Raw genomic sequence first — 22,806 nt, forward strand, 5'->3', positions numbered from 1 at the left:
CCAAATCCCCCCAAAACGCCCCAAATTGCCCCAATTTCCCCCCAAATTGCCCCAAATCCCCCCAAAACGCCCCAAATCCCCCCAAAACGCCCCAATTCCCCCCAAAACGCCCCAAATCCCTCAAATCCCCCCAAAACACCCCAATTCCCCCCAAAACGCCCCAAATCCCTCAAATCTCCCCAAAACGCCCCAAATCCCCCCAAAACGCCCCAAATCCCTCAAATCCCCCCAAAACACCCCAATTCCCCCCAAAACTCCCCAAATCCCTCAAATCCCCCCAAAACACCCCAATTCCCCCCAAAACACCCCAAATCCCTCAAATCCCCCCAAAACACCCCAATTCCCCCCAAAACACCCCAAATCCCACCCCCCCCCGGCCGCTCCGTACCCAGACACTCCAGGACACTCTCCAGCACGTACCAGGCCTTGGGGGGGGGCACCCGGGACCCCCCCAGAGCCGCCAGCGCCCCCGGCAGCGCCGCCTGCGCCACCCCCAGCACCTCCGGCTGCGCACCAGTGCGCACCAGTAAGGACCAGTACGCACCAGTACGGGTCGGGGCAACCGCAGGGGCTCCCACTAATCCCCCCCAAGTGCTCCAAGGGCCTCCCAGTAAGAACCAATATAGCTTGGGGCCTCCCAGTATGGCCCTGGGCTCCTCCCAGTGCCTCCCAATATGCTCCAAACCCCTCCCAGTATGGCCCCAGGGCCTTCCCAGTATAACTGAGACCCTCCCAGTACCTCCCAGTATGACTCAGGCCCCTCCCAGTGCCTCCCAGTACACCCCAGACTCCTCCCAGTACACCCCAGTAGCCTCCCAGTACACCCCAGTATGCCCCAGACCCCTCCCAGTACACCCCAGACCCCTCCCAGTGCCTCCCAGTACGCCCCAGGCCCCTCCCAGTGCCACCCTCGGCCCCTCCCAGTGCCTCCCAGTGCGCCCCAGACCCCTCCCAGTGCCTCCCAGTGCCTCCCAGTGCTCCCAGTACCTGCAGGCACTCTCCCAGGCTGCGCAGGGCCGAGGCGGCCGCCCCCCGCACGCACGACTCGGGGTCCCCCAGCCCCTCCCGCAGCGCCCCCAGCACCGGGGCCAGGAACCTGCGGGGGGGTCACCGAAACGCCCCAAAACCTCCAAAACCCCATAAAACGCCCCAAAATGCCCCAATTCCCCCAAAACCCCCTTAAACGCCCCCAAATCCTCTTAAATCCCCCCAAACTCCTCCAAATTCCCTTAAATGCCCCAAAACCCCCCCAAATCCCCTTAAATGCCCCCAAACTCCCTTAAACCCCCCAAATCCCATTAAATCTCCCCAAATCCCCCTTAAATGCCCCCCCCAAATTCTCTTAAATCCACCCAAACCCCCCAAAATCCCCCTAAATCCCCCCAAATCCCCTTAAATGCCCCCAAACCGCCTTAAATGTCCCCAAATCCTCTTAAATCCCCCAAAATCCCCCAAACCCCTTAAACTCCCCCAAATCTCCTTAAATCCCCCCAAATCCCCTTAAACCTCCCCAAATCCCCCTTAAATGCCCCCAACCCCCCCCAAAATCTCTTAAATCCACCCAAATCCCCCAACACCCCTTAAATCCCCCCAAATCCCCTTAAACCTCCCCAAATCCCCCTTAAATGCCCCCAACCCCCCCAAATCCCCTTAAATCCCCCCAAAACCCCTTAAACTCCCCCCCCCGTCTCTCACCGTCTCCGCAGGGTCCCGCCGCCCCCCCCCAGCGCCCCCAGCGCCAGCAGCGCCCCCTTGCGGGCTCCTGCCCGGGGGCTGCTCAGGGCCGGGCCCAGGAGCGGCACCTGGGGGGGGGGGGGGGGAGAGGAGAGGGGGGGTCAGGGGCACCCCGAAACCCCCCCGGGACCCCCCAGTGCCCCACGGACATCAGGGGGACCCCAAACCCCCCCCAGGGACCCCAAAACCACCCCGGGACCCCCAAAACCCCCCGGGACCCCCCAAAATGCCCCCAAACTCCCTCAGGGACCCCAAAAACCCCCCAAATGACCCCAAAACCCTGCCCAGGGACCCCCCCAATGCCCCAAGGACCCCATAGGGACCCCAAAACCTCCTGGGGACCCCAAAACCCCCCAGGGAGACCCCAAATGCCCCCAAAACCCCCCAAATACCCCCCAAACCCCCTCAGGGACCCCAAAAACCCCCCAAATGACCCCAAAACCGCCCCCAGGGACCCCCCCAATGCCCCAAGGACCCCATGGAGACCCCAAAACCCCCCAAGGACCCCCAAATGCCCCCAAGGACCCCCAAATGCACCCCAAACCCCCCAAATGCCCCCAAAACCCCCCAAATGCCCCCAAACTCCCTCAGGGACCCCAAAATCCCCCCAAATGCCCCCAAAACCGCCCCCAGGGACCCCCTCAAATGCCCCCATAACCCCAGGGGGGACCCCAAAACCCCCCCGGGACCCCAAAATCCACCCAGGGCCCCCCCAGTGCCCCCAGGACCCCACGGGGACCCCAAAACCCCCCCAAACGCCCCCAAAGCCCCTCAGGGACCCCAAAATCCCCTGAAATTGCCCCAAAGCCGCCCCCAGGGACCCCCCGAACCCCACCAGGTGCTGCAGGAGCTTCTCCGGGGGCAGCGCCAGGGCCAGAGCGTCCAGGGCCTGCAGGAGGGGGGTCAGGGGATCCCAAAAACCCCCCAAATGCCCCCAAAACCGCCCCCGGGACCCCAAACCCCCCGAGAGTCCCTAAAACCAGGGAAACGCCCCCAAAACGGAGCCGCCCCCCCCACCCCGGGGACACAAACCCCCGAAACGCGGCGGAATTCCCCCAAACGGAGGGCGACGAGCTGCCTGAGAGTCTCCAAAACCGGAGAAACGTCCCCAAAATGGGGCAGGCCGCCCCCACACCGCGCAAAAACCCGCCCCGAAAACACACAAAAACGGGTAAAAGCGGAAAAACGGCACTAAAAGTGTAACAAATCCATGCAAAAACACAAATCGGCTGGAAAAAAATCAACGTTTGTCTCCGAACGGGAAAACCGGCCGGAATCCATGAAACTGCCCCAAAAGTGGAGTGAGCAAAAAAAATGGGGGAAATGCAGCAATATTGGGCAAAAACGGTGCAAAACCGGTGAAATGTTCTGAAAAACGGGAAAAACGCGGCCGAGAAGGGGAAAAATCCCTTCAAAAGTGGGAAAATTCCTCCCAATGGAAGTTTTTGTGAAAATCTGCCCCAAAACGGAAAAATTCCCCCAAAAAGGGGGAAAACGGCCCCAAAAATCTAAGAAATGGCCCAAAACGCACAAATTATGTAAAAAAAAATGATATTAATCCCTAAATATGTAAAATAAACCTAAATTCATAAAAACGTCACCCAAAACAGAGCGAATGAGGGAAAATGGGGCAAACGCCCCAATTTGGGGGAAAAACGTCCAAAAACGGCAAAATAACTCAAAAAATGAGAAAAACGTTCCATAAATGGGAAAAATCCCCCAAAAACGGGAAATTCTTCACAAAGTTTTTGTGAAAATGGTGAAAATCGTCCCTGGGATAGAAAAACTCCCCGAAAATGGGGAAAATGGCACCAAAGGGGGAAAACGGCCCCAAAAATGTCATAAGTGCCCCAAAACCACAAATTATTTGTAAAAAATGGAAATTAACGCTGAAATAAATGAAATCAACCCAAATTCATAAAAAATGCCTTAAATAAGCCCAAATTTAAGAACCCACGTGCTTAAAACAGGGGGAATGGAGGAAAACGGGGGAAACGCCCCAACATTGAGGGAAAATGCTGCAAAAATGGTGAAATAATTCAGAAAACGGGAAAATCGCTCCCTAAAGCGGCAGAAATCCCCCCAAAACGGGAAATTCTCCCCAAACCCACCAAATGTTTCGCGCAAACGGTGAAAGCCGCCCCCGCCGCCCCGCCCTGGGGGAATGTCCCAAATCGGGGTGAATTCCCCCCAAACTGACCTGGGCGGCGGCGTGGCGGGGGCAGGGCCCCCCCCCGGCCTTCGGCCCCGCCCCCCCCCTCCTCCTCCTCCTCCTCGGGGTCGGGGCGCCCGGGGGGGGGGTCGGCGCAGAGGGGGGTCAGGAGCCCCCCCAGGACGGGCCCCAGGAGCCCCCCCCGCAGCAGCGCCTGCACCAGTCACACCAGTCACACCAGTAACACACCAGTAACACACCAGTACGGCCCCGGAGCCGTCCCAGCACGGACCAGTGACTCCCAGTATCACCCAGTGTCCCCCCCCGCCTCCCCCAGGGCCTTCCCAGGACACCTCAGTCACCTCCCAGTATGGCCCAGTCGCCTCCCAGTGCCCCCCAGTATGGACCAGTGTCACCCCAGTGTCCCCCAGTCACCTCCCAGTGCCCCCCAGTCACCTCCCAGTACACCCCCAGCACACCCCAGTATGGACCAGTGTCATCCCAGTGTCCCCCAGTCACCTCCCAGTGTCCCCCAGTCACCCCCCAGTGCCTCCCAGTATGGCCCAGTGCCCTCCCAGTGCCCCCCCAGTCACCTCCCAGTGCCCCCCACTATGGCCCAGTGTCATCCCAGTGCCCCCCAGTATGGCCCAGTGCCTCCCAGTACACCCCAGTCACCTCCCAGTGCCCCCCAGTATGGCCCATGTCGTCCCAGTACCCCCCAGTCACCTCCCAGTGCCCCCCAGTATGGCCCAGTGTCGTCCCAGTGCCCCCCAGTATGGCCCAGTGCCCTCCCAGCTCACCTTGGGGCGCTTCTGGGCGAGGAAGGTGACGGTGGCCAGAGCCCTGACACGCACGGGGTCACCCCGAGACTCGTCCCCCCCAACCTGGGGGGGGGACCCGGACACTTGGGCACCCTCGAAATAGCCGGGACCCCCCCAGGACCCCCCCTGGGACCCCCCCCGGGGTTACCTGAAGGCAAAGGTCGAGCAGAGGTCGCAGGTGAGGGGTCACGGCGCCCGGGTCGGCCTCCAGGAACTCGTCCAACACCTCCAGGGCCTCGGCCGCCCGCTCCTGGGGGAGCCCCGAAACCGCTGAAACCGCCAAAACCTCCAAAAACGCCGAGAGCCCCCAAAAACGCCCCCAAACCACCCTCGAAACCGCTCAAAACGCCGCCGGGGAGCCTTGAAACCACCAAAAATACCCCAAATCGTCCCCCAGCGCCTCGAAACCGGCCCAGGGAACCTCCGGGGAGCCTTGAAACCACCAAAAAGACCCCAAAAGTCTTTTAGAGGTGGCCGGCGCCAGCCCGCCCCGCCCCAAAACGGCTCCAAATCTCCCCAAAACGGCTCAGAGCCCCCCAAAACATCCTCCCCCCCCCCAATAATTCACCTCGTCGGTGTCGAGCAGCTTCCTCAGGGCCGTCAGGATGTCGGGGAGCAGCGACCGCAGCAGCTCCTGGGGGAGGGGGGGAAAAAAGGAGAAAAAAAAGGGGGTTGGGGGCCCCAAAACGACCAGGGGGGCCCTGAAACTGCCATGGGGCACCCCAACACCCCCCCCGGGCCCAGAATAAACATTCCGGGGTCAAAAAATGGCTGGTTTGGGCCTTAAAAATCAGCCCTTTAAGGCACCGTTTTGGGGGGTTCAGGAGCCGCTGAGGGGAGCCCCGAAACCGCCGGTTTGAGGCCTGAAACCGCCATTTCAGGGACCCCCAAACCCGCTATTTTTAGAAAAATCTGGGGCAGGGAATTGTAATTTTAGAGGATGACAAAAACCAACGCTTTGGGGGAGGCTCAAACCCGCCGTTTTGGGGGTCCCGAACCCACCGCTGCGGGGTTCCTCGAAACTGCTGTTGGGACGGGGCGGGCCTAAATGCAATTTGGGGGTGGAAATCGCCGTTTTGGGAAGCCCCAAACCCACCATTTTGAGATGAACAAAGCTGCCAGGGCTCCCCGAAACCCTCACTGGAGGCTGGAAATTATCCGTTTGGGGGAACCCTGAAACCGCCGTTTATTGGAGAAACTTGAAACCGCCCCCACTCACCGTCTGTGTGTCCCCCAACATGGCCGCCAGCCCCCCCAGGGCCCGCAGGCTGTAGGTCATGGGGCCGGGGGGCACCCCGGGAGCGAGGGCCCCCCGACACAGAGCGGCCAGGGCGGGGCCGTGGGGGGCCAGGGCTTGGGGGGCCGTCTCCAGCGCCGCGCTCAGCACCAGCAGGGCCGCCTGCGGGGGGGAGGAAATGGGGTGTGGGGAGCCTTGAAACTGACCTTTGGGGGTTCATGGGACAAGGGGGGGGGGGCTGAAAACAACCGTTAACTGCCCCCGTCCCTCCAAACCAGTCCCTTCCTGTGTCACGGGGGCAACTCGGGTGGAAAAATGGGGTGTGGGGAGCCTTGAAACCGACTTTTGCAAGTCCGCATAACAAGGGGGGCTCAAAACAGCCATTAGTTGCTCCCCTCCCTCCAAACCAGCCCCCTCCTGTGTCACGGCGGCAAGTTGGGGAGGGGAAAATGGGGTGTGGGGAGCCTCGAAACCACCCCCTGGCCCCCAAGGGCGACAGGGGGAGGGGCAGTAAGACGCTGGGGGTCCCGGGGGGGCTCTTACCTCCTGACGGCCGGGCTGGGGGTCACGGGCCGCCGCCTGCACCCAGGTCCCGAGGGGGCCCCAGGCACTGAGCCCCCCCCGGCGCAGCACCAGGGCCCCCAGCTGGGCCAAGGCCACCGTCACCGCGTGCCTGGGAGGGCGGGGACAGAGGTTTGGGGTGGGGGGTGGGGTCTTGAAACTACTGAGAGGTAGGGGGGTGCCCTTGAAACCGCCACATTGGGGGGCTTGACGCTGCCCCTTAGGGGGGGCCTCAAACCCGCCACTATTGGGGGGGGGGGGGCTTGAAACCACCCCCACTTGGGGGGGGGGGCCTTAAAACTGCCACTATTGGTGGGAGGGTAGCCTTGAAACCACCACGTTGGGGGGCTTGAAACCACCCCCGCTTAGGGGGAGCCTCAAAACCGCCACTATTGGGTCAGGGGGACCCAGAAACCGCCGCCGCTCTCCACACTCACTCCGTCTCCCGCTCCAGAGCCTCGGCCAATAGCGTAGGGAGCCTGCGGGGGGGGGGGGGGGGGGGGGGGGGGCGTGGCAGACGTTAGCCCCGCCCCCTCCTCCTCGCCCCGCCCCCCACCCCCCCCGCCCCCACCCCCACCTCTGCCGCAGGGCCGGGTCCAGCCGCCGCCATCGCCCCAGGAGCCGCCGCCGCAGCAAAACCGCCGCCAACTGCCGCACCTGGAGGGGGGGGGACACGGACACGGGGGGGTCGGGGCAGCCCCACAGCCACGGTGGGGGCGGGACCGGCCGCGGGGCCGCACCTGGGGCCGGGCGGCGGCGCTGAGCAGGAGGCCGAGGCGGGCGGGGGTCTGCGGGTCGGCGAAGGCCTCGCGGAGGCGGGCGGTGGCCTGGGGGAGGGGGGGGGGGGGGGGCAGCGGTTATCGGGGGGTTTGTCCCCGCGGCCGGGACCCCCCCGCGGGCGGCGGCGCGTTACCCGGTGAACGGCGCCGCTGTCGGGCTCCAGCAGCTCCGCCAGGAGCCGCTCCAGGTCGGGCGCCGCCATGTTGGGAAAGGGACCGGAAGGGGCGGGGCCAAGGGCCCTTCCGGCCACCTCGGAGGACTCGCGGCTCGCTGCTGCGCCGCGCTCTTAAAAGGGCGATGGCGCACACGGCGGGGGGGGGGGCGCGCGGCAGCGCAGTTAAAAGGGCGGTGCCGCATCGGTGGGGCCCACCGCGCCGTCTTAAAACGCCATGAACCCCCCCGGCGTTTTAAAAGGGCAACGCCGTGACTCCATCCCAATGTCTTAAAAGGGCAACGCCATCACACACACACACACACACACACACACACACACAACCCCCCCTCCCCACCGCTGTCTTAAAAGGGCAATGCCATGACACACACACACACCCCCCCCCCGCCGCCCAATGACGTCACAGGCCGACAGCGTGACATCACCAACAAACTTTATTAAATAGGGGATCGTGCAGGGGAGGGAAGCTCAGAGGGGGTGGGGTCCGGGAGGGGTCTCCCTGCCCCCTCCTGGGCGGGGCTGATGGCGAGGCGTGATGTCAGGCGCGGGCCCCGCCCCCTCGCAGGGCGAGGACAAGATGGAGGACGGAGCCGCCCTGGATCTTGTAGTCGGCCGCCGTTTTCTCGTCGTTCCTGGGGCGGGGGGGAAGGGTCAAAGGTCATTCTTTGCCTCCTTGTCACCTAAGTTTGGCCCCGCCCCTCCCCCTCCCCCGTCTCCATCCCTTCCCAAGCCCCTCCCCCTCCCCACAAGCCCCTCCCCCCGGCCCCGCCCCTCACATCTGCTTGCCGCTGTAGATGAGCCGCTGCTGCTGGGGGGGGATCCCCTCCTTCTCCTCCACCCGCTCCTTGATCCGCTCCACCTGCCCCGAGGCACCGGGGGACGCTGAGTGGGGGGGGGGAGGGGCGGGGGGGCCTCTCCCGCAGCATCACGGGATGCCAGGAGACACCCCCCCCGCCCCAAAGCATCATGGGATGGAGGAGGACCCCCCCCCAGGTCCTCCCCGGGGTCTGCTCAGTGGGGGGACCCCAAGGGACTCCCCCCACCCCCGCAGAGCATGCTGGGATAGAGGGGCGGGGCCCAAGGCCTGCTGGGAAGGGGGCGGGGCCTCTCACCTTGTCCGTGGGCTCGATGTCGATCTCGATCTCTTTCCCTGTCAGAGTCTGGGGGGGGGGAGCGGGTCAGAGCCCCCAGCCCCACACCCTGGGGGGGGGTGTCCCCCCGCAGTGCACCGGGGCCTCCCGCAGCGCCCCCCCCACAGTCCCACAATGCCCCGCGGCGCGGGCGCTGCACTCACCCCCCCCCCTCACCCCCCGTCCCCCCACGCCCCCCCCCGGCCCCACCTTCACTTTGATCAGCATCGTGCGGCCGCGCCGGCTCCTCGCCCCGTCGCCGGAAGCGGAAACTCGCCCCCCCCCCCGGAACCCCGCCCCCTTCACGTCACTTCCGCCCAGGCACAAAAATGGCGTCGCCCACCCGTGCGGGGGCTGCTGGGAGTTGTAGTCCCCGCACGCCTCCCGCCTCTGCACCCTAATAGCCGCCGCGGCTGCCAATCAGCGCGCAGGGCCCCGCCCCCCGCCGCTGCTCTGCGATACGGGGAGGGGGGGCGGGGAGCAGCGCCAAAAACGCCTTTTTTACCCCAAAAAGAGCGTTTTGGGGGCTCCACTGCACCGCCCGCCCCCCCTCAGCCCCGCTGCGCTCCCATTCGCCGGCGCCTTCCCCCCGAAAAGCCGATTGGCCCGTTGAAACCCGCCGCCCGCCCCCCCCCCCCGCCAGTCAATTTGAGTATTGCCTTATATAGGGAGAACAATTAACAGCATTAGCGGTAATTAAGAGCGTTAGGGGTAATTAATTAAGAGCGGGTTACTCACCGGTGCGGCGCGGGAAGGGGAGGGGTCGGGCCTGGAGCAGAAAAAGGGGTTAATTGACCCCCCCGCCCCTTATTGCCCCGTTCTTGGCCATTAATTAACCCCCCAAACCTAATTAACATCCCAACCACTAATTACCCCCCCAACTGCCCCATTCTTGGTCGCTAATTACCCCCCCAACCCCTCATTAACCTCCCAACCCCTAATTAACCCTCCAGCCCCCTATTGCCCCCCCAGCCCCCTAATTGCCCCGTTCTTGGTCACTAATTAACCCCCCAACCCCTAATTAACCTCCCAACCCCTAATTACCCCCCCACCCCCCAATTGACCCCCCGACCTTCCTGCGCGGGTTCGTCTCGTCCTTGATGTCACCGATGACATCACCGACCCAATCTGGGGGGGAGGGGCGGGGTCAGGGCAGGGCCCGGGGGGTAATTAGGGGTAATTAATTAACACCCCCCACCCCCGAGGCCCCTCCTGTCTGCACTCACCCAGGGGCGGGAACTGGAGGGGGTGGAGCTTGCAGAGGTGTGGGCGGGGCCTCAGCCGAGAGGGGGTGGAGCTAGAAAGGGCAAGGTGTTGATTGGCAGGAGAGGGGGCATGGCTTAGCAGGGAAAGGGGCGTGGCTTAGCGGGGAAGGTGGCGGGGCCACTCACCGGTTGGGTGGCTCGGGGGGGCGGGCGGTGTCCGTCAGGGGGCGGGGCACATGGCCTGGGGGCGGGGCTTTGGGTCAGATGGGAGCCACGCCCATCACACAAAGCCCCGCCCCTTCCCCCTTAGCCCCACCCCTCCCACCAGGCCCCGCCTACCGCAGCGGGCGTGGCCCATGTCCATCAGGTACTGGCTCAGGATTGGCAAATCGCTGGGGCGGGGCTGGGGGGGGGCGTGGCTCCACACCATGGCCTGGAGCTGCGAGGGGCGGGGTCAGGGGCGGGGCCAACACCAGACCACGTCCCTCCCCAAGCCCCGCCCCTCCCGCTGAGGCCCCGCCCACCTGGCGCAGGTCAGGGGGGGGCAGGGCGCTCTCCAGCCGCTGCAGGTACTCGTAGAAGAGACGCTCCAGCGCCCGCAGGAACCGCTCCCCGTACTCCTCCCCCGCCGGGCCCTGGGGGGACTGGGAGGCACTGGGGGGGCACTGGGAGGGACTGGGGGGCACTGGGAGCCCCCTCCTGGGAACCCAGGACCCGTTGGGAGGGGCTGGGGCGGGGCAGCGGGTCTCCGGGAGGCACTGGGAGGGTGTTTGGGGGAGGATGGGACAAACTGGGAGGGCACGGGCGGTGTTTGGGGCAACTGGGACAAACTGGGAGACACTCTGGCAGAGCCCCCAGCACCCAGAACCCTTTGGGAGAGACTGGGAGGCACTGGGAAGCAATGGGAGGGCACTTTGAGTGGACTAGGGGGTGCTGTGGGGAACTGGGAGGGGCTGGGGAGCACTGGGAGACAGTGGGAAGGCACTAAGGGGAACTGTGTGGCAGCTGGAGGTACTAGAAGGGCACTGGGAGGGACTGGGAGAGCACCAGAAGGAACTGGGAAAGCACTGGGAGGAACTGGGAGAAAGAGAGAGAGCACTGAGGAACTGGGAGGCCACTGGGAGAGACTGGGAGGAACTGGAAGGGCAATTGGATGAACTGGGAAGGCACTGGGAGGAACTGGGAGGGTGCTAGGAGAAACTGTGAGAGTATCGGGGGGCTACTGGGAGGGCACTGGTCCGTACTGGTCTGTACCTGCAGATAGGCCACCCGCCGCCCGCGGTCCGCCAGCAGCGACAGCACCAGCTCGCGGAAGCTCTCCTGGGCCTCCCCCACCATTGCCAGCTCCTGGGGGGTCTGGGGGGACGCAGGGGGGGTGAGGGCACAGCCGGGTGCCCCCCACCCCCCTCCCACCCCCCGTCACTCACGGCCAGGCCGTGGCCCTCGGCCAGCACCTCCCCCTCGGGGAAGAAGGAGTCGACGGCGTCGAAGATCTTCCCGTCGGGCTGCGCCTCCTGCAGCATCTGCACCACCACCTGCGGGAGGGGAACAAACATGGCCGCCGGGATGGGGAGCGTGGGAAGATGGCAGCCAACTCAGGTAAGATGGCTGCCAGCCCCAGGGCATCATGGGAAGATGGCTGCCAGCTCAGCCAAGATGGCTGCCAGCTCCAAAGCATCATGGGAAGATGGCTGCCAGCCTTGGCAAGATGGCTGCCGGCCCCAGGGCATCATGGGAAGATAGCAGCCCTGTGGTATGCTGGGAAGGGTGATGGGAGGAGGGCAGCGGCCATCTTGACAGGCCATCAGCCATCTTGGCGTGCTGTCAGCCATCTTGGCGTGCTGTCAGCCATCTTGGCGGGCCGTCGGCCATCTCGTGAGGCCGTGGCGAGGCCGCAGTGCCCCGGTGCACGCTGGGAAGGGGGGGGCAGGGGTACTCACGGCGGCCTGCAGGCCCAGGCGCAGGCGGGCGCCATGGCGGAAGCGCACGGCCCCGGGGGCCGCCCGGCCCACGGCCTCCAGCAGCCCCAGCACCCGCGGGAACTGCCCCCGGCTGCGGCTCCGCACGGCGGCCCAGGCCCCGGCCAGCACCAGGCGCAGGGACAGGCTGGGGGGGCGGGGTCAGGGGCGGGGCCTGTGGCCACACCCCCCCGCTCCTGGCCACGCCCCCAGGCCCGTAGCCATGGTTACAGCTCTATAGCCCTGCCCCTGGCCTGTAGCACCACCTACTGCTCCATGGCCCCGCCCCACGCATGTAGCCCCACCCACCACCCCATAGCCCCGCCCCCAGGCCCATAGCCATGGTTACACCTCTAGAGCCCCTCCCCTGGCCTGTAGCCACACCCACTGCTCCATAGCCCCGCCCCAACCCGTGGCCATGGTTACAGCCACGTAGCCCCGCCCCCAGCCCCACTCCACCCCGTAGCCCCGCCCACCGCTATGTAGCCCCGCCCCCTCCCCGTAGCCCCGCCCACCCCCACCCCACCCCGGACCCCGCCCCGCCCCCGCGCGCTCTCCCCCCTCCCCGTGTGTGTCCCCGCCCCCCCCGCCGCTCACCTGACGTCACTTCCGCCCATGTCGTGCGGCGGCGGCGTCACGGGGGGGGGAGGGGAGCGGCGGCGGCGGCTCCGGGATACCGGCGGCAGCTCCTCGTGCCCACCGCCGCGCCGGAAGTGACGTCAGCGCGTCCGCCGCCGCGCCGGAAGTGACGTCAGCGCGCCTGCCGCGCCGCGCGGGGAACCCACCGTCCCCCCCCCCCCCACCCCCACCCCTCCCCATTGGCCGCCGCCGCCAATCGCCGCGCGCTCTCCCCGCCCCCCGTGTGACGTCACTTCCCCCCGCGCGCGAGGCCCCGCCCCCTCAGTGACGTCACGGAGCCGTTGGTCCATCGCAGCGTTTTACTGGTGACGTGGCGGGGGAGTGGGGGCGGTGACGTCATTGGGGAGGTTTTGGGGGTAAAAGGGCGGAAACTGGGAGTGGGTGGGGCCGCTGATGGGGGCGGGGCTCTCCCAGTGCTCCCAGTGTCCCCCAGACCCCTCCCAGTGCTCCCAGTGACCCCGCCCCGTCCTCCCCATAGACACCAACACTTGTTCCAGTGCTCCCAGTGCCCCCAGTACCCCCCCACCCCCTCCCAGTGCCCCCAGTACCTCCTCCATGCCTTCCCAGTGCTCCCAGTACCTCCTCCACGCCCTCCCAGTGCTCCCAGTACCTCCTCCACGCCCTCCCAGTGCCCCCAGTCAGCCTCCCAGCACCCCCAGTACCTTCTCCATGCCTTCCCAGTGCTCCCAGTCACCCTCCCAGTGCCCCCAGTACCCCCTCCATGCTCTCCCAGTGCTCCTCCCAGTGCCCCCAGTCCCCCTCCCCTCACCCCCCCGTCACCCCCCGGTGCTCCCGGCGGGGGGGGGCGTGCGGCGCCGGGCGCGTCGCGGCCGTCGCGGGGGGCTCCCAGTGTTCCCAGTGCTCCCAGCGCTCCCGGCGGGGGCGGGGGCCACGTCAAGCTGGAGGACGCCGTGGAGGGGCCCGAGCTGGGGACTCTCCAGCGCCGCCACCAGGCGCCGCCGCCCCGGGCGCAGCGGGACCACGGCCTGGCGCAGCCGCACCGTCTGCCCCGCCCCCACCGACCTGCGGGGTCACAGCAGGGTCACACAGGGGTCACACGGGGGTCATGCGGGGTCACACCAGGGTCATACAGGGTCACATGGGTCACACCAGGGTCACGTGGGGTCACGTGGGGTCACAGCAGGGTCCCACAGGGTCACATGGGGGTCACACAGGGTCACACAGGGGTCACACGGGGACATGTGGGGTCACAGTGGGGTCACACAGGGGTCACGCGGGGTCACACCAGGGTCACATGGGATCACACAGGGTCACATGGGGTCACACTGGGGTCTCACAGGGTCACACCGGGGTCACACAGGGGTCACCCCCCCCCAGACCCCCTCCCCCATCAACAGGGGCCCCCCAAAACCCCCGGGGCCCCTCCCAGACACCGGAGTCCCCCCACCCCGGGACTCTGGGTCCCACCAGGACAGCCGGGTCCCTCTCCCGAGTCCTTGGGTCCCCCCAAACCCCTGGACCCCCCCCCTGGATTCCCGGGGGTCCCCCCCCACCCCCCCGTGTCCCCCCGTCCCCGCGGGGGGTCTCACCCCATGGGGAGGGGTTTGGGGCAGGAGATGCCGGCGCCCTCCATGCGCAGGGTGGCTCCGCTCAGCGGCTCCGGCAGCGGGTTCTGGAACACGACCTGCACCGGCGTCTCCTGCCCCACCACGGCCGGGGCCAGCAGCTGCGCCAGAGGGGACGCGGGGGTTGGGGGGGGCCCTGGGGGGGTTCAGGGGGGCCCCCCCCGCACGCGGCCGTACCGTCAGGGTGAGCTCGGGCGTGTGCAGCCGGACCCGCAGCTCCTTGGCCACCACTTGCCCTGTCTCCTCCACCGCGCCGGCCACCGTCAGCCTCAGCGCGTCCTGGTCGCCCACGTGGGGCCCGTACTCGGCGTAGGCCACCGTCATCGTCACCGTCTCCTCTGGGGGGGGGGACACGGGGGACGTCACGGACCCGGGCGTTGGGGACACCCACCCCCCCCCTCCTCTGAGGTCTGGGGTGGCCCCAGGGCCAACGTCTCCCTTGGGGGCAGGAGGGACAGGAGGGACCCAGGGGTCTGGGGGTGTCACTAGAGGGGTTCCAGGGGTCCAGGGGGGACCCAGGGGTCTGGGGGTGTCACTGAGGGGTCCCAGGGGTCTGGGGGGGGACCCACAGGTCTGGGGGTGTCACCAAGAGGGGTCCCAGACATCCAGGGGTGTCACTGGGGGGTCCCAGGGGTCCAGGGGGGTCCCAGGAGTCTGGGAGTGTCACCAAGGGGACCCAGGGAGGTCCCGGACATCCAGGGGTGTCACTGAGGGGTCCCAGGGGCCCGGGGGTGTCACGGGGGGGACCCCGGGACCCACCCTGTCCCGGCGGCACGGCGCGCCGGTGCTGCTCCTGGCGGAAGGGGGCTCCGGAGACCCCGGTGTATCGGACGGCGGCCAGGGCCAGGCGGAGCCGCAGCGTCCGGGGCTCCAGCCCCTCGTTCCGGGCCACCGCCCGCAGCTCCAGCTCGGCCCCCGCCACCGCCGGCCCCGCCCCCACTGTCACCGTCACCTCCCCGGACGAGGGGGTCCCCCGGGTGCGGGGCCGGGAGCCGTGGGAGGTGGCGGTGGAGACGGCGCGGCGCTCCTCCTCCGAGCCTGCGGGGGGCGGGGGTCAAGGGTCAGGGGGCGCCGGGGGGGTCAAGGGGTGTCGCCATGGGGGCGTTGGGTCATGGGGGTCAAGGTGGGGGGATGAGGGGTCAATGGACATGGGTTGGGTCATTGGGTCACGTTGGGTTGTTGGGTCGTGTTGGGTTGTTGGGTCACGTTGGGTTGTGTTGGGTCATTGTTGGGTTGTTGGGTCGTGTTGGGTTGTGTTGGGTTGTTGGGTTGTGTTGCATTGTGTTGGGTCATTGTTGGGTTGTTGGGTCACGTTGGGTTGTGTTGGGTCATTGTTGGGTTGTGTTGGGTCTTGGTCAACGGGCCAAGGGTTGTGGGGCCTTGAGGTTGAGGGGTGTTGGGTTTGGGGGGCGAAGGGGAGGGGTCGTGGGGTCAGGGGGCAAAGGTCAGCGCTCTCGGGTCAACAGGTCAAGGGTGGTGGGGTCAGAGGGTCAAGGGGTCAATACTGGGGGCTGAGAAGGAGACGGCCAAGGGTGGTTGGGTCAGGGCGTGGCGGGTCTCGGGGCAATAGGTCAAAGGTCACGGGGTCTGGAGGTCACGGGCAGATGGGTCGGAGGTTGGGGGGGGTCGAAGGGCGTGTGGGGTCAAAGGTCAAGGGATCGGGGGGGTCTTGGGTCAACAGACCCAAGACTTGGGGTCAACAGGATCGAGACTTGGCTGAGGAGCGACGGGGTCAAGGGGAGGTGGGTCGGGGGAGGGGTGGGGGGGGTCGGGGGGCGGGTCCCACCCTCGGGGTGCTTGTACTGGTGGGTGACGTCCAGGCGGGCGCCGGACCCCGCCCCCAGGGTGCTGATGCGGCGGCCGATGGCGCCTTCCTCCACGTGCACCACGGCGAAGGCGCCGCTGGGCTGCCGCTGCCAGTAGACCTTGTCGCTGTTCACCTGGGGACACGCCCCCTCATTAGCATAAACCGCGCCCTCCTTAGCATAGACCACGCCCTCCCCCGTTAATTAGGATCGGCCCAGCCCCGCCCCCTACCTCGGCGAAGACGAAGGGCGTGTCGTACTTGAGGAAGACCTCGCCGTTCTTCACCGCCGTCACCGAGCATGGCCCGCAGCAGAACAGCCCTGGGCGCGGGGCACCAGTACAAACCAGTAAGGACCAGTAGGGGCCTCTGTGTCCCTTCTGTGCCTCCTGCCCGCCCCCCCCCCCCCCAAGGGAGACGTTGACCCCAGGGCCGCGGAGCCCCCTGTGGTGGCTCTTCCCTCCCCACTGGCCACAAACCACCCGCCCCCGGGGTCCCTCAGGCCTCCTCCCAGCGCCTCCCAGTATAAACCAGTACCACTGCTGGTCTCCTGGGGGGTGGCATCGACCACCTGCCACCCGTCGTAGCCGTCGGGGAGGTCGGGGCGCTTCATCCAGCAGTCGTTCCACACGTGGAAGTTCCTGCGCGGCCCAGTATAAACCAGTATGGACCAGGGCTGAGCGTGGGGGACTGGTGTATAAACCAGTGCGTACCAGTATAAACCAGTACGTGCCCGAAGGGCTGAGGATGAGCCTCCCAGCGCCCTACATCAGCTGCTCTCGCCCCAAACCACCTCCCGGCACCCCCTTCCTAGTGACTCCCGCCCCAAACAGTATGAACCGGTATAAACCAGTATAAACCAGTATAAACCAGTACCAAACGGAGTCGGTGTTGAGGCGCTCCAGGGGCCGCATGTTCTCGTCGAAGTAGATGTCAGTGGTGAGGGAGACGTCGGTGTCGTGGGCCGAGTTGTAGTTGGTGACGGTGCGGGTGGGGAGGCCCAAGCACCGCAGCACTGGGGGCACCAGTACAAACCAGTACAAACCAGTATCAACCACGCGCCTTAAGCGCCGCTCACCCCCACACCGGACCCTCCAACCCGCCTCCGCGCCGCTCCCGGGGGCTCCCCCCAGCGCCTCCCCCGCGCCAGACCGGTAGCAACCCATAGGAGACCTCCCACCGCCCCTCCCCAGTCCGGACCAGTATAGACCAGTACCGCACCGGTGGTCATGACGCCGGCGAAGACCCAGCACTGGCCGTAGCGCACGGGCGCGCCGGCGCCGTGGTAGGCCCGCAGGATGTCCACGGAGCCGGCCCAGGCCGAGGGGTTGGTGCCCTGCGCGTAGTCGCCCGTCCAGTTGCCCACCAGCACCCCGTTGTCGTCCAGCGAGTTCACCTGGGGCACCCCAACACCTCACGGGGGGGGCGGGGCGACCCCCAAAACCCCCCCAAACCCACCCAAAAACCCACCCCCAAACCCCCACCCCTGCCGGAAGACGGAGAATCCGGGAATTCCCCCCAAAGCCTCAAAAAGGCGTCGGAACGCCCCGACGGCCGTCAGAACCGCCCCAAACCCCAAAAGTCAACAAAAGGCCCCAAAATCCCCCAAAATCCCCCAAAATCAAGGGACCCCCCAGCCGATACCACGTGAGAACCCCCCAAAGTGTCATCAGAACCTGCCAAAAACCCCCAAACCCCTGGAAATGCCCCAAAACCCCATTATTCCCCCCCAAAACTCAACGGAACCACCCAAAGCCCAAGGAACCACCCAAAAACCCATCAGAACCCCCCAAAACCTCCCCCAAAAGTCAACAAAAGGCCCCAAAATCCCCCAAAATCAAGGGACCCCCCACCTGACACCCCTTGATAACCCCCCAAAGTGTCATCAGACCCCCCCAACCCCCCCAAACCCATGGAAATGCCTTAAAACGCCCTAAAAACAATGGAACGCCCCAACCCCTGAGGAACCCCCCAAAATCTCCTCAGAACGCCCCAAAATGCCCAAATAGCCCCAAACCCTCCCAAATCCCCCCGAGCACCCACCATGGCGGAGACGACGCGGGACACCATGACGGGGTCCCCGCGGGCGCTGTGGGGCATTCCCCGGCGGTCCAGGATGTAGAGACACGCCTCGAGCACCCCCGCGTCGAACTGGGGGACAACCCCCCCCCCAAATCAGGGCGGGGTCCCCAAATCCCCCCAAACCACCCCAAAAATCCCTCCCACCCCCTCCCAAGCCCAAACAGCGGTTTCGAGGTCCCCCGTGCAGCGCTACAGCGATCCGCGATGATTTTGAGTCCCACTTTGGCGGTTTCGAGGGCCCCCCCATGAGGATTTTAGATAGATTTTGGGGATGTCCCCATTTTGAGGGGAATTCTCCCGTTTTCAGGGTCCCCGTTTTTGGGGTACCTGCCCGTAGTTCCAGGAGCGCTCAGCGATCTGGTCCTCGGTGCCGTAGAAGATGCGCCCCGTCTCGTTAAGGACGTACTCGTTAAGGTCGCTCGTTTTCTCCATGTAGACGTTGTCGTCTGCGGGGGAGGGGGGGGGGTTGGAGGGGGCGCCCCAAAATCAGGGGCGGGGCCCCAAATCGCCCCGAGCCCCCTCCTTCAGCCCCGAAACTGCCAAATTGAGTTTGGGGAGCCTCAAAACTGCCAAATCTCACCCTGGGGAGCCCTGAAACTGCCAAATTGAGAATGGGGAGCCCCAAAACTGCCAAATCTCACCCTGGGGAGCCCCAAAACTGCCAAATCTCACCCCGGGGAGACCTAAAACTGACAAATGGAGGTTGGGGAGCCCTAAACCTGCCAAATCTCACCCTGGGCAGCCCTGAAACTGCCAAATTGCGATTGGGGAGCCCCAAAACTGCCAAATCTCACCCTGGCGAGCCCTAAACCTGCCAAATCTCACGCTGGGGAGCCCTGAAACTGCCAAATTGTGATTGGGGAGCCCCAAAACTGCCAAATCTCACTCTGGGGAGACCTGAAACTGCCAAATCTCCCCCCGGGGAGCCCTGAAACTGCCAAATTACAATCGGGGAGCCCCGAAACCACCAAATCTCACCAGGGCACCAGGGGTTGAAGAGGAGGAAGAAGTCGTTGGCGTCGTCGAAGGGGGCCGCGTACTCCCCCGCCCCCGTGCGGGTCTTGATGCTGAGGCAGTAGCGGCCGATGGGCGCGTCGGGCGGGGCCGCCAGGCAGAGGCGGAGGGCGGGGCCTCCGGGATGCTCCGCCCCCTCCTCCTCCTCCTCCTCCTCCGCCGTCCAGCCGGTGGCCGAGGTCTCGCCCAGGGGGATGAGGACGTGGGTGCCCTTCGCCACCTGGGGGTTGGGCCCTGCGGGGGGGGCAGGGGGGGGGTGGTGACACCGCCCCCCACCCCCCCCCAAGGTCACGACGTCACCGCGCCCCGGCCCCACCCCCCGCACCCACCGAGAGTGAGCTCCACGCAGAGGCTGTCGCTGTCGGGGTCGAAGGGGCGGGGCAGGAGCACGCGCAGGGCGAAGCGCTGCCCCCGCCGCAGCACCGGGCGCGAGCAGGCGAACTCGGACGTGTGGTGCGCGAGCCGGTCGGCCAACGAGGCCACCACCAGCCCCCGGGGGGCCAAGAGGCCTGGGGGGAGGGGGAGAAGGGACAAGCGGTGAAAACCCGGTGCGAATCCCACCCCCGGAACCTCCAAAAACGCGTTTTGGGGGGCCTCGAAACCGCCGTTTATCCCTGTAAGACTGGAAATGGCCCCAAATGGGCTTTTTTGGTGCCGGAAGGGAAACAGGGGGATATGGCGGGGAGGGGGGACCCCAAACCCCCTAAATTTCCCTTTCGGGGGGACACGAAACCCTTAACGCCAGCTCAAGGGAGGCCTTGAAACTGCCTTTTCTGACCCAAGAAAGCCTGAAAATGGCCCCCAAATAGCGCTTTCTGCTCCAAAATGGGGACAGGGGGACGGAAGGGAGGGGGAAAGGGGAGGACACCCCCTTCCTCACAATCGACCTGGGGGGAGCCCTGAAACCACCCTTTTTCCTCCCCAGGGAGCTCCAAAACTGCCCTTTCCCTCCCTGGGGAGACCTGAAACCGCCACTTCCCTCCCTGGGGAGCCCCAAAACTGCCCTTTCACTTCCCAGGGAGCCCCGAAACTCCCCTTTCCCTCCCCGAGGAGCCCCGAAACCGCTCTTTCCCTCCCTGGGGAGCCCCGAAACCGCTGCTGTTCGCCCCCTCCACCCCTCCCGGCGCTGACCTGGCCGTAGGGGCTGGGGGGGGCGTCGCCCCGGGACCTCGCCGGGGGGGGGCTCCCAGTCCTCGTTGCCCCGTCGGCAGCAGCCGCAGCAGCTGCAGCAGCCGCCCAGGCGCCGCCAGAAGCCCCGTCGGGGGCGGGGGGCGGGGGCCGAGGGACCCCCCCGCGGGCGGAAGCTGGCGGCCGCCCAGCGGCCGGCGTCCAGGCGGGGGTCGGCGTCCGGCATCGCCTGCGGGGGGCACCAGTGAGACCAGTTTGGACCAGTACGGGCCACAGGAAGCCGGTAGGCACCAGTACAGGCCACCACAGACTGGTAAGACCTTCTGGAACGGCCTCTTAACCCTTCCCAGTATGACCAGTAAGACTGATAAGACCATTACAGTTCGTTAATGACCAGTATGGACCAGTGGAAGGGACAGGAAACCAGTAAGAACCACCACAAACCGGTAAGGCCTTCCGGAGTGGCCCAGCACGGACCCACAGGAACCACCATGAACCAGTAGGACCTTCCGGAATGGCCCGTTAAAGCCTCCAGACCCTTCCCGGTATGACCAGTATGGACCAGTATGGTACTTTTACGACCAGTATGGGTGACTATAGTTTGCTAAAGCCCAGTATGGACCAGTAAAGGCCGACACAGAGCACTGTAGGGCAGGAGAAACCAGTATGGACCACCATGGGCCGGTAAGACATTCCACCTGCCATTAGAGCTTCCATATCCTTTCCAGTACGACCAGTAAGACCAGTACGGACCAGTATAAGTCCATACAACCTAATGTCGACCAGTATAGGCCGTTAAAAACCAGTATGAACCAGGACAGACCTCCACACACCAGTAAGAGCTTCTAGAATGACCGACTGAGCCCATTAAACCCTCCCCAGCTCACCCTGTCCCTCCCAGTACGGCCCAGTAACCGCTCCCAGGCTCCCAGTAGGGACCAGTTCCCTCCCAGTCCTCCCAGTGCCCCGCCCGAGCCTGGCGCCGGAGGGACCCACCCGGGCCTGCCCGAGCGGCTCCCCCCCCCCCCCCCGCCTCCTCCCCGACGCGGCCGGGACCCGTCCCGGAGTGCGCCCAGCCGGACCAGTTCCCCCAGTCTGCCCAGTTCCCCCCTTCCGGTGCTCCCACCGCTCCCGGTAGCCCCACCAAGTGCTCCCAGTGACCCCCCAGTGCTCCCAGTAAGAGCAGATGCCCCTTCCCAGTACTCTTGGTAACTATGGTGCCCCCCTCCCCCCCCCCCCACTTAGCCCGTCCCAGCGCTTCCAGTAGCCCCAGTTACACCCTCCCAGTGCTCCCAGTCTGCCCAGTGCCTCTGCCCCTCGTTCAGTCACCTCAGTGCTCCCAGTAACCCTTTCCCAGTGCTCCCAGTAACCCCCTCTGGGTCCTCCTGGTAAGTCCACTACCCCCTCCCAGTGCCCCAGTTTGCCCAGTATCCCCCTCCCAGTGCTCCCAGTACCCCCTTCCCTGTGCTCCCAGTACTCCCCAGTCCTCCCAGTAACCCCCTCTGGGTCCTCCCTGGCCTTTCAGTAACTTTATTAACCCCTTCCTGTCCTCCCAGCTTGCCCAGTAACCCCCTCCCGATGCTCCCAGTAGCTCCAGGTAACCCCTCCCAGCGCTCCCAGCAACTCCCCATTTCTCCTAGTAACCCCCTCTGGGTCCTCCCAGTCTTCCCAGTAACCCTCCTAATCCCTCCCAGTGCTCCCAGTTTGCCCAGGAACCCCCTCCCAGTGGTCCCAGTGAACCCAGTTCCTCCCTCCCTGCCCCCCCCACTCCCCCCAGTCTGCCCAGTTACCACTTCCAGCCATCCCAGTGACCCCGATCCCCCTCTCCCAGTGCCCCCAGTTACCTCCCAGTCGCTCCCAGCACTCCCAGTGCCCCACACTCACTGGTGTCGGTAGCTCAGGGCACAGACATGGGGAGGAAGGGGTGGGGCTCACGCGGCCCCTCCCCCTATTGCCCCACAGCGTGGGGGAGGGGTGACCGGGCCGGGGGGACCCGGGAGTCCGGGCGCTGCCTCTGCCCCTCCCGGGATCACTATGTGGGGTGGGGGGGGCAGGGGAGGGGCCCTGACTCACTATGGGGCAGGGGGGCCTATGGGGCAGGGCGATGGCTCACTATGTGGCAGGGGGGTGCTATGGGGCAGGCGATGGCTCACTATGTGGCAGGGGGGCGCTATGGGGCAGGTAATGGCTCACTATGTGGCAGGGGAGTGCTATGGGGCAGGCCAATGGCTCACTATGTGGCAGGATGACGCTATGGGGCAGGTAATGGCTCACTATGTGGCAGGGGAGCCTATGGGGCAGGCCAATGGCTCACTATGTGGCAGGGGGGTGCTATGGGGCAGGGCAATGGCTCACTATTTGGCAGGGTGACGCTATGGGGCAGGTAATGGCTCACTATGTGGCAGGCGGGTGCTATGGGGCGGGTAATGGCTCACTATTTGGCAGGGCGACGCTATGGGTCAGGGCAATAGATCAGTATGTGGCAGGGTGATGCTATGGGGCAGGGATTGGGGGTCACCAGCAGGTGAACTGTGGGGCAGGGCAATGACTCACTATTTGGCAAGGCAGGGGGCCCGCAGGGGGTCATGGATCACTATTTGGCAAGGCAGGGGGCCCGCAGGGGGTCATGGATCACTATTTGGCAAGGCAGGGGGCCCGCAGGGGGTCACGGATCACTATTTGGCAAGGCAGGGGGCCCGCAGGGGATAATGGATCACTATTTGGCAGCCCCGGCGCTCTGGGCGGGGCCGGGCTGACGCAGCCGCCCGGGGGGGGGCACAGGGACAGGCCGCGCCCCTCCCCC

General features: G+C 65.8%; 3 protein-coding genes across 10 annotated transcripts; all 3 read right to left on the bottom strand.

Annotated features, from left to right (window-relative positions):
- Positions 1-388: 388 nt before the first annotated feature.
- IPO4 (importin 4) lies at positions 389-7,519 on the bottom strand (the record flags this gene model as incomplete). The annotated part of the gene is made up of 14 exons (XM_074857828.1): positions 7,419-7,519; positions 7,246-7,332; positions 7,083-7,162; positions 6,943-6,984; positions 6,488-6,617; positions 5,927-6,106; positions 5,276-5,341; positions 4,856-4,957; positions 4,687-4,770; positions 3,935-4,100; positions 2,570-2,623; positions 1,696-1,802; positions 988-1,096; positions 389-506 (listed from the first exon to the last, which is right to left on the bottom strand). Coding segments are annotated over exons 1-14 (1,394 nt in total), but the record flags the coding sequence as incomplete, so codon positions are not given.
- A 354-nt stretch (positions 7,520-7,873) lies between these two features.
- Positions 7,874-12,477, bottom strand: LOC141938825 (ubiquitin-like protein NEDD8). 8 transcript variants are annotated; one of them, XM_074857836.1, is made up of 13 exons: positions 12,348-12,477; positions 11,733-11,898; positions 11,220-11,327; positions 11,047-11,148; positions 10,317-10,427; positions 10,132-10,231; positions 9,979-10,033; positions 9,814-9,884; positions 9,660-9,715; positions 9,326-9,356; positions 8,570-8,617; positions 8,234-8,316; positions 7,874-8,089 (listed from the first exon to the last, which is right to left on the bottom strand). In XM_074857836.1, exons 1-13 carry the CDS (start codon positions 12,365-12,367, stop codon positions 7,895-7,897), a joined length of 1,146 nt encoding a protein of 381 aa, XP_074713937.1. In that variant the 5' UTR covers positions 12,368-12,477; the 3' UTR covers positions 7,874-7,894. The 8 variants fall into 8 exon arrangements, with proteins under 8 accessions (XP_074713937.1, XP_074713936.1, XP_074713939.1 ...); XM_074857835.1 differs by having other exon boundaries at positions 10,317-10,436; XM_074857838.1 differs by lacking the exons at positions 9,814-9,884; positions 9,979-10,033 and having other exon boundaries at positions 10,317-10,436.
- Positions 12,478-12,691: 214 nt separating this feature from the next.
- On the bottom strand, positions 12,692-21,902 carry TGM1 (transglutaminase 1). Its single transcript, XM_074857834.1, has 15 exons — positions 21,848-21,902; positions 20,007-20,232; positions 19,205-19,384; positions 18,840-19,109; positions 18,189-18,307; positions 17,823-17,930; positions 17,001-17,175; positions 16,656-16,794; positions 16,317-16,420; positions 16,013-16,101; positions 15,762-15,915; positions 14,735-15,013; positions 14,153-14,313; positions 13,940-14,076; positions 12,692-13,412 (listed from the first exon to the last, which is right to left on the bottom strand). The coding sequence occupies exons 2-15, from the start codon at positions 20,227-20,229 to the stop codon at positions 13,166-13,168; spliced, it is 2,385 nt and encodes a 794-aa protein (XP_074713935.1). The 5' UTR covers positions 20,230-20,232; positions 21,848-21,902; the 3' UTR covers positions 12,692-13,165.
- Positions 21,903-22,806: the final 904 nt, after the last annotated feature.

The sequence above is a fragment of the Strix uralensis genome, unplaced genomic scaffold, assembly GCF_047716275.1.
Source record: "Strix uralensis isolate ZFMK-TIS-50842 unplaced genomic scaffold, bStrUra1 scaffold_329, whole genome shotgun sequence".
Lineage (NCBI taxonomy): Eukaryota > Metazoa > Chordata > Aves > Strigiformes > Strigidae > Strix > Strix uralensis.

Excerpts from the sequence above, each read along its gene's own strand:
- TGM1 (XM_074857834.1), bottom strand. The coding sequence starts at position 20,229 with ATGCCGGACGCCGACCCCCGCCTGGACGCCGGCCGCTGGGCGGCCGCC. Across the intron at positions 15,916-16,012 it reads CGCCCTTCGTCTTCGCCGAG|GTGAACAGCGACAAGGTCTA; the intron begins GTAGGGGGCGGG and ends GCGTGTCCCCAG. Across the intron at positions 14,077-14,152 it reads CGCCCGAGCTCACCCTGACG|CTGCTGGCCCCGGCCGTGGT; the intron begins GTACGGCCGCGT and ends CCTCTGGCGCAG.
- LOC141938825 (XM_074857835.1), bottom strand. The coding sequence starts at position 12,367 with ATGGGCGGAAGTGACGTCAG. Across the intron at positions 10,034-10,131 it reads CATGGGCCACGCCCGCTGCG|GCCATGTGCCCCGCCCCCTG; the intron begins GTAGGCGGGGCC and ends CCCCGCCCCCAG. Across the intron at positions 9,716-9,813 it reads CCTCCAGTTCCCGCCCCTGG|ATTGGGTCGGTGATGTCATC; the intron begins GTGAGTGCAGAC and ends CCTCCCCCCCAG.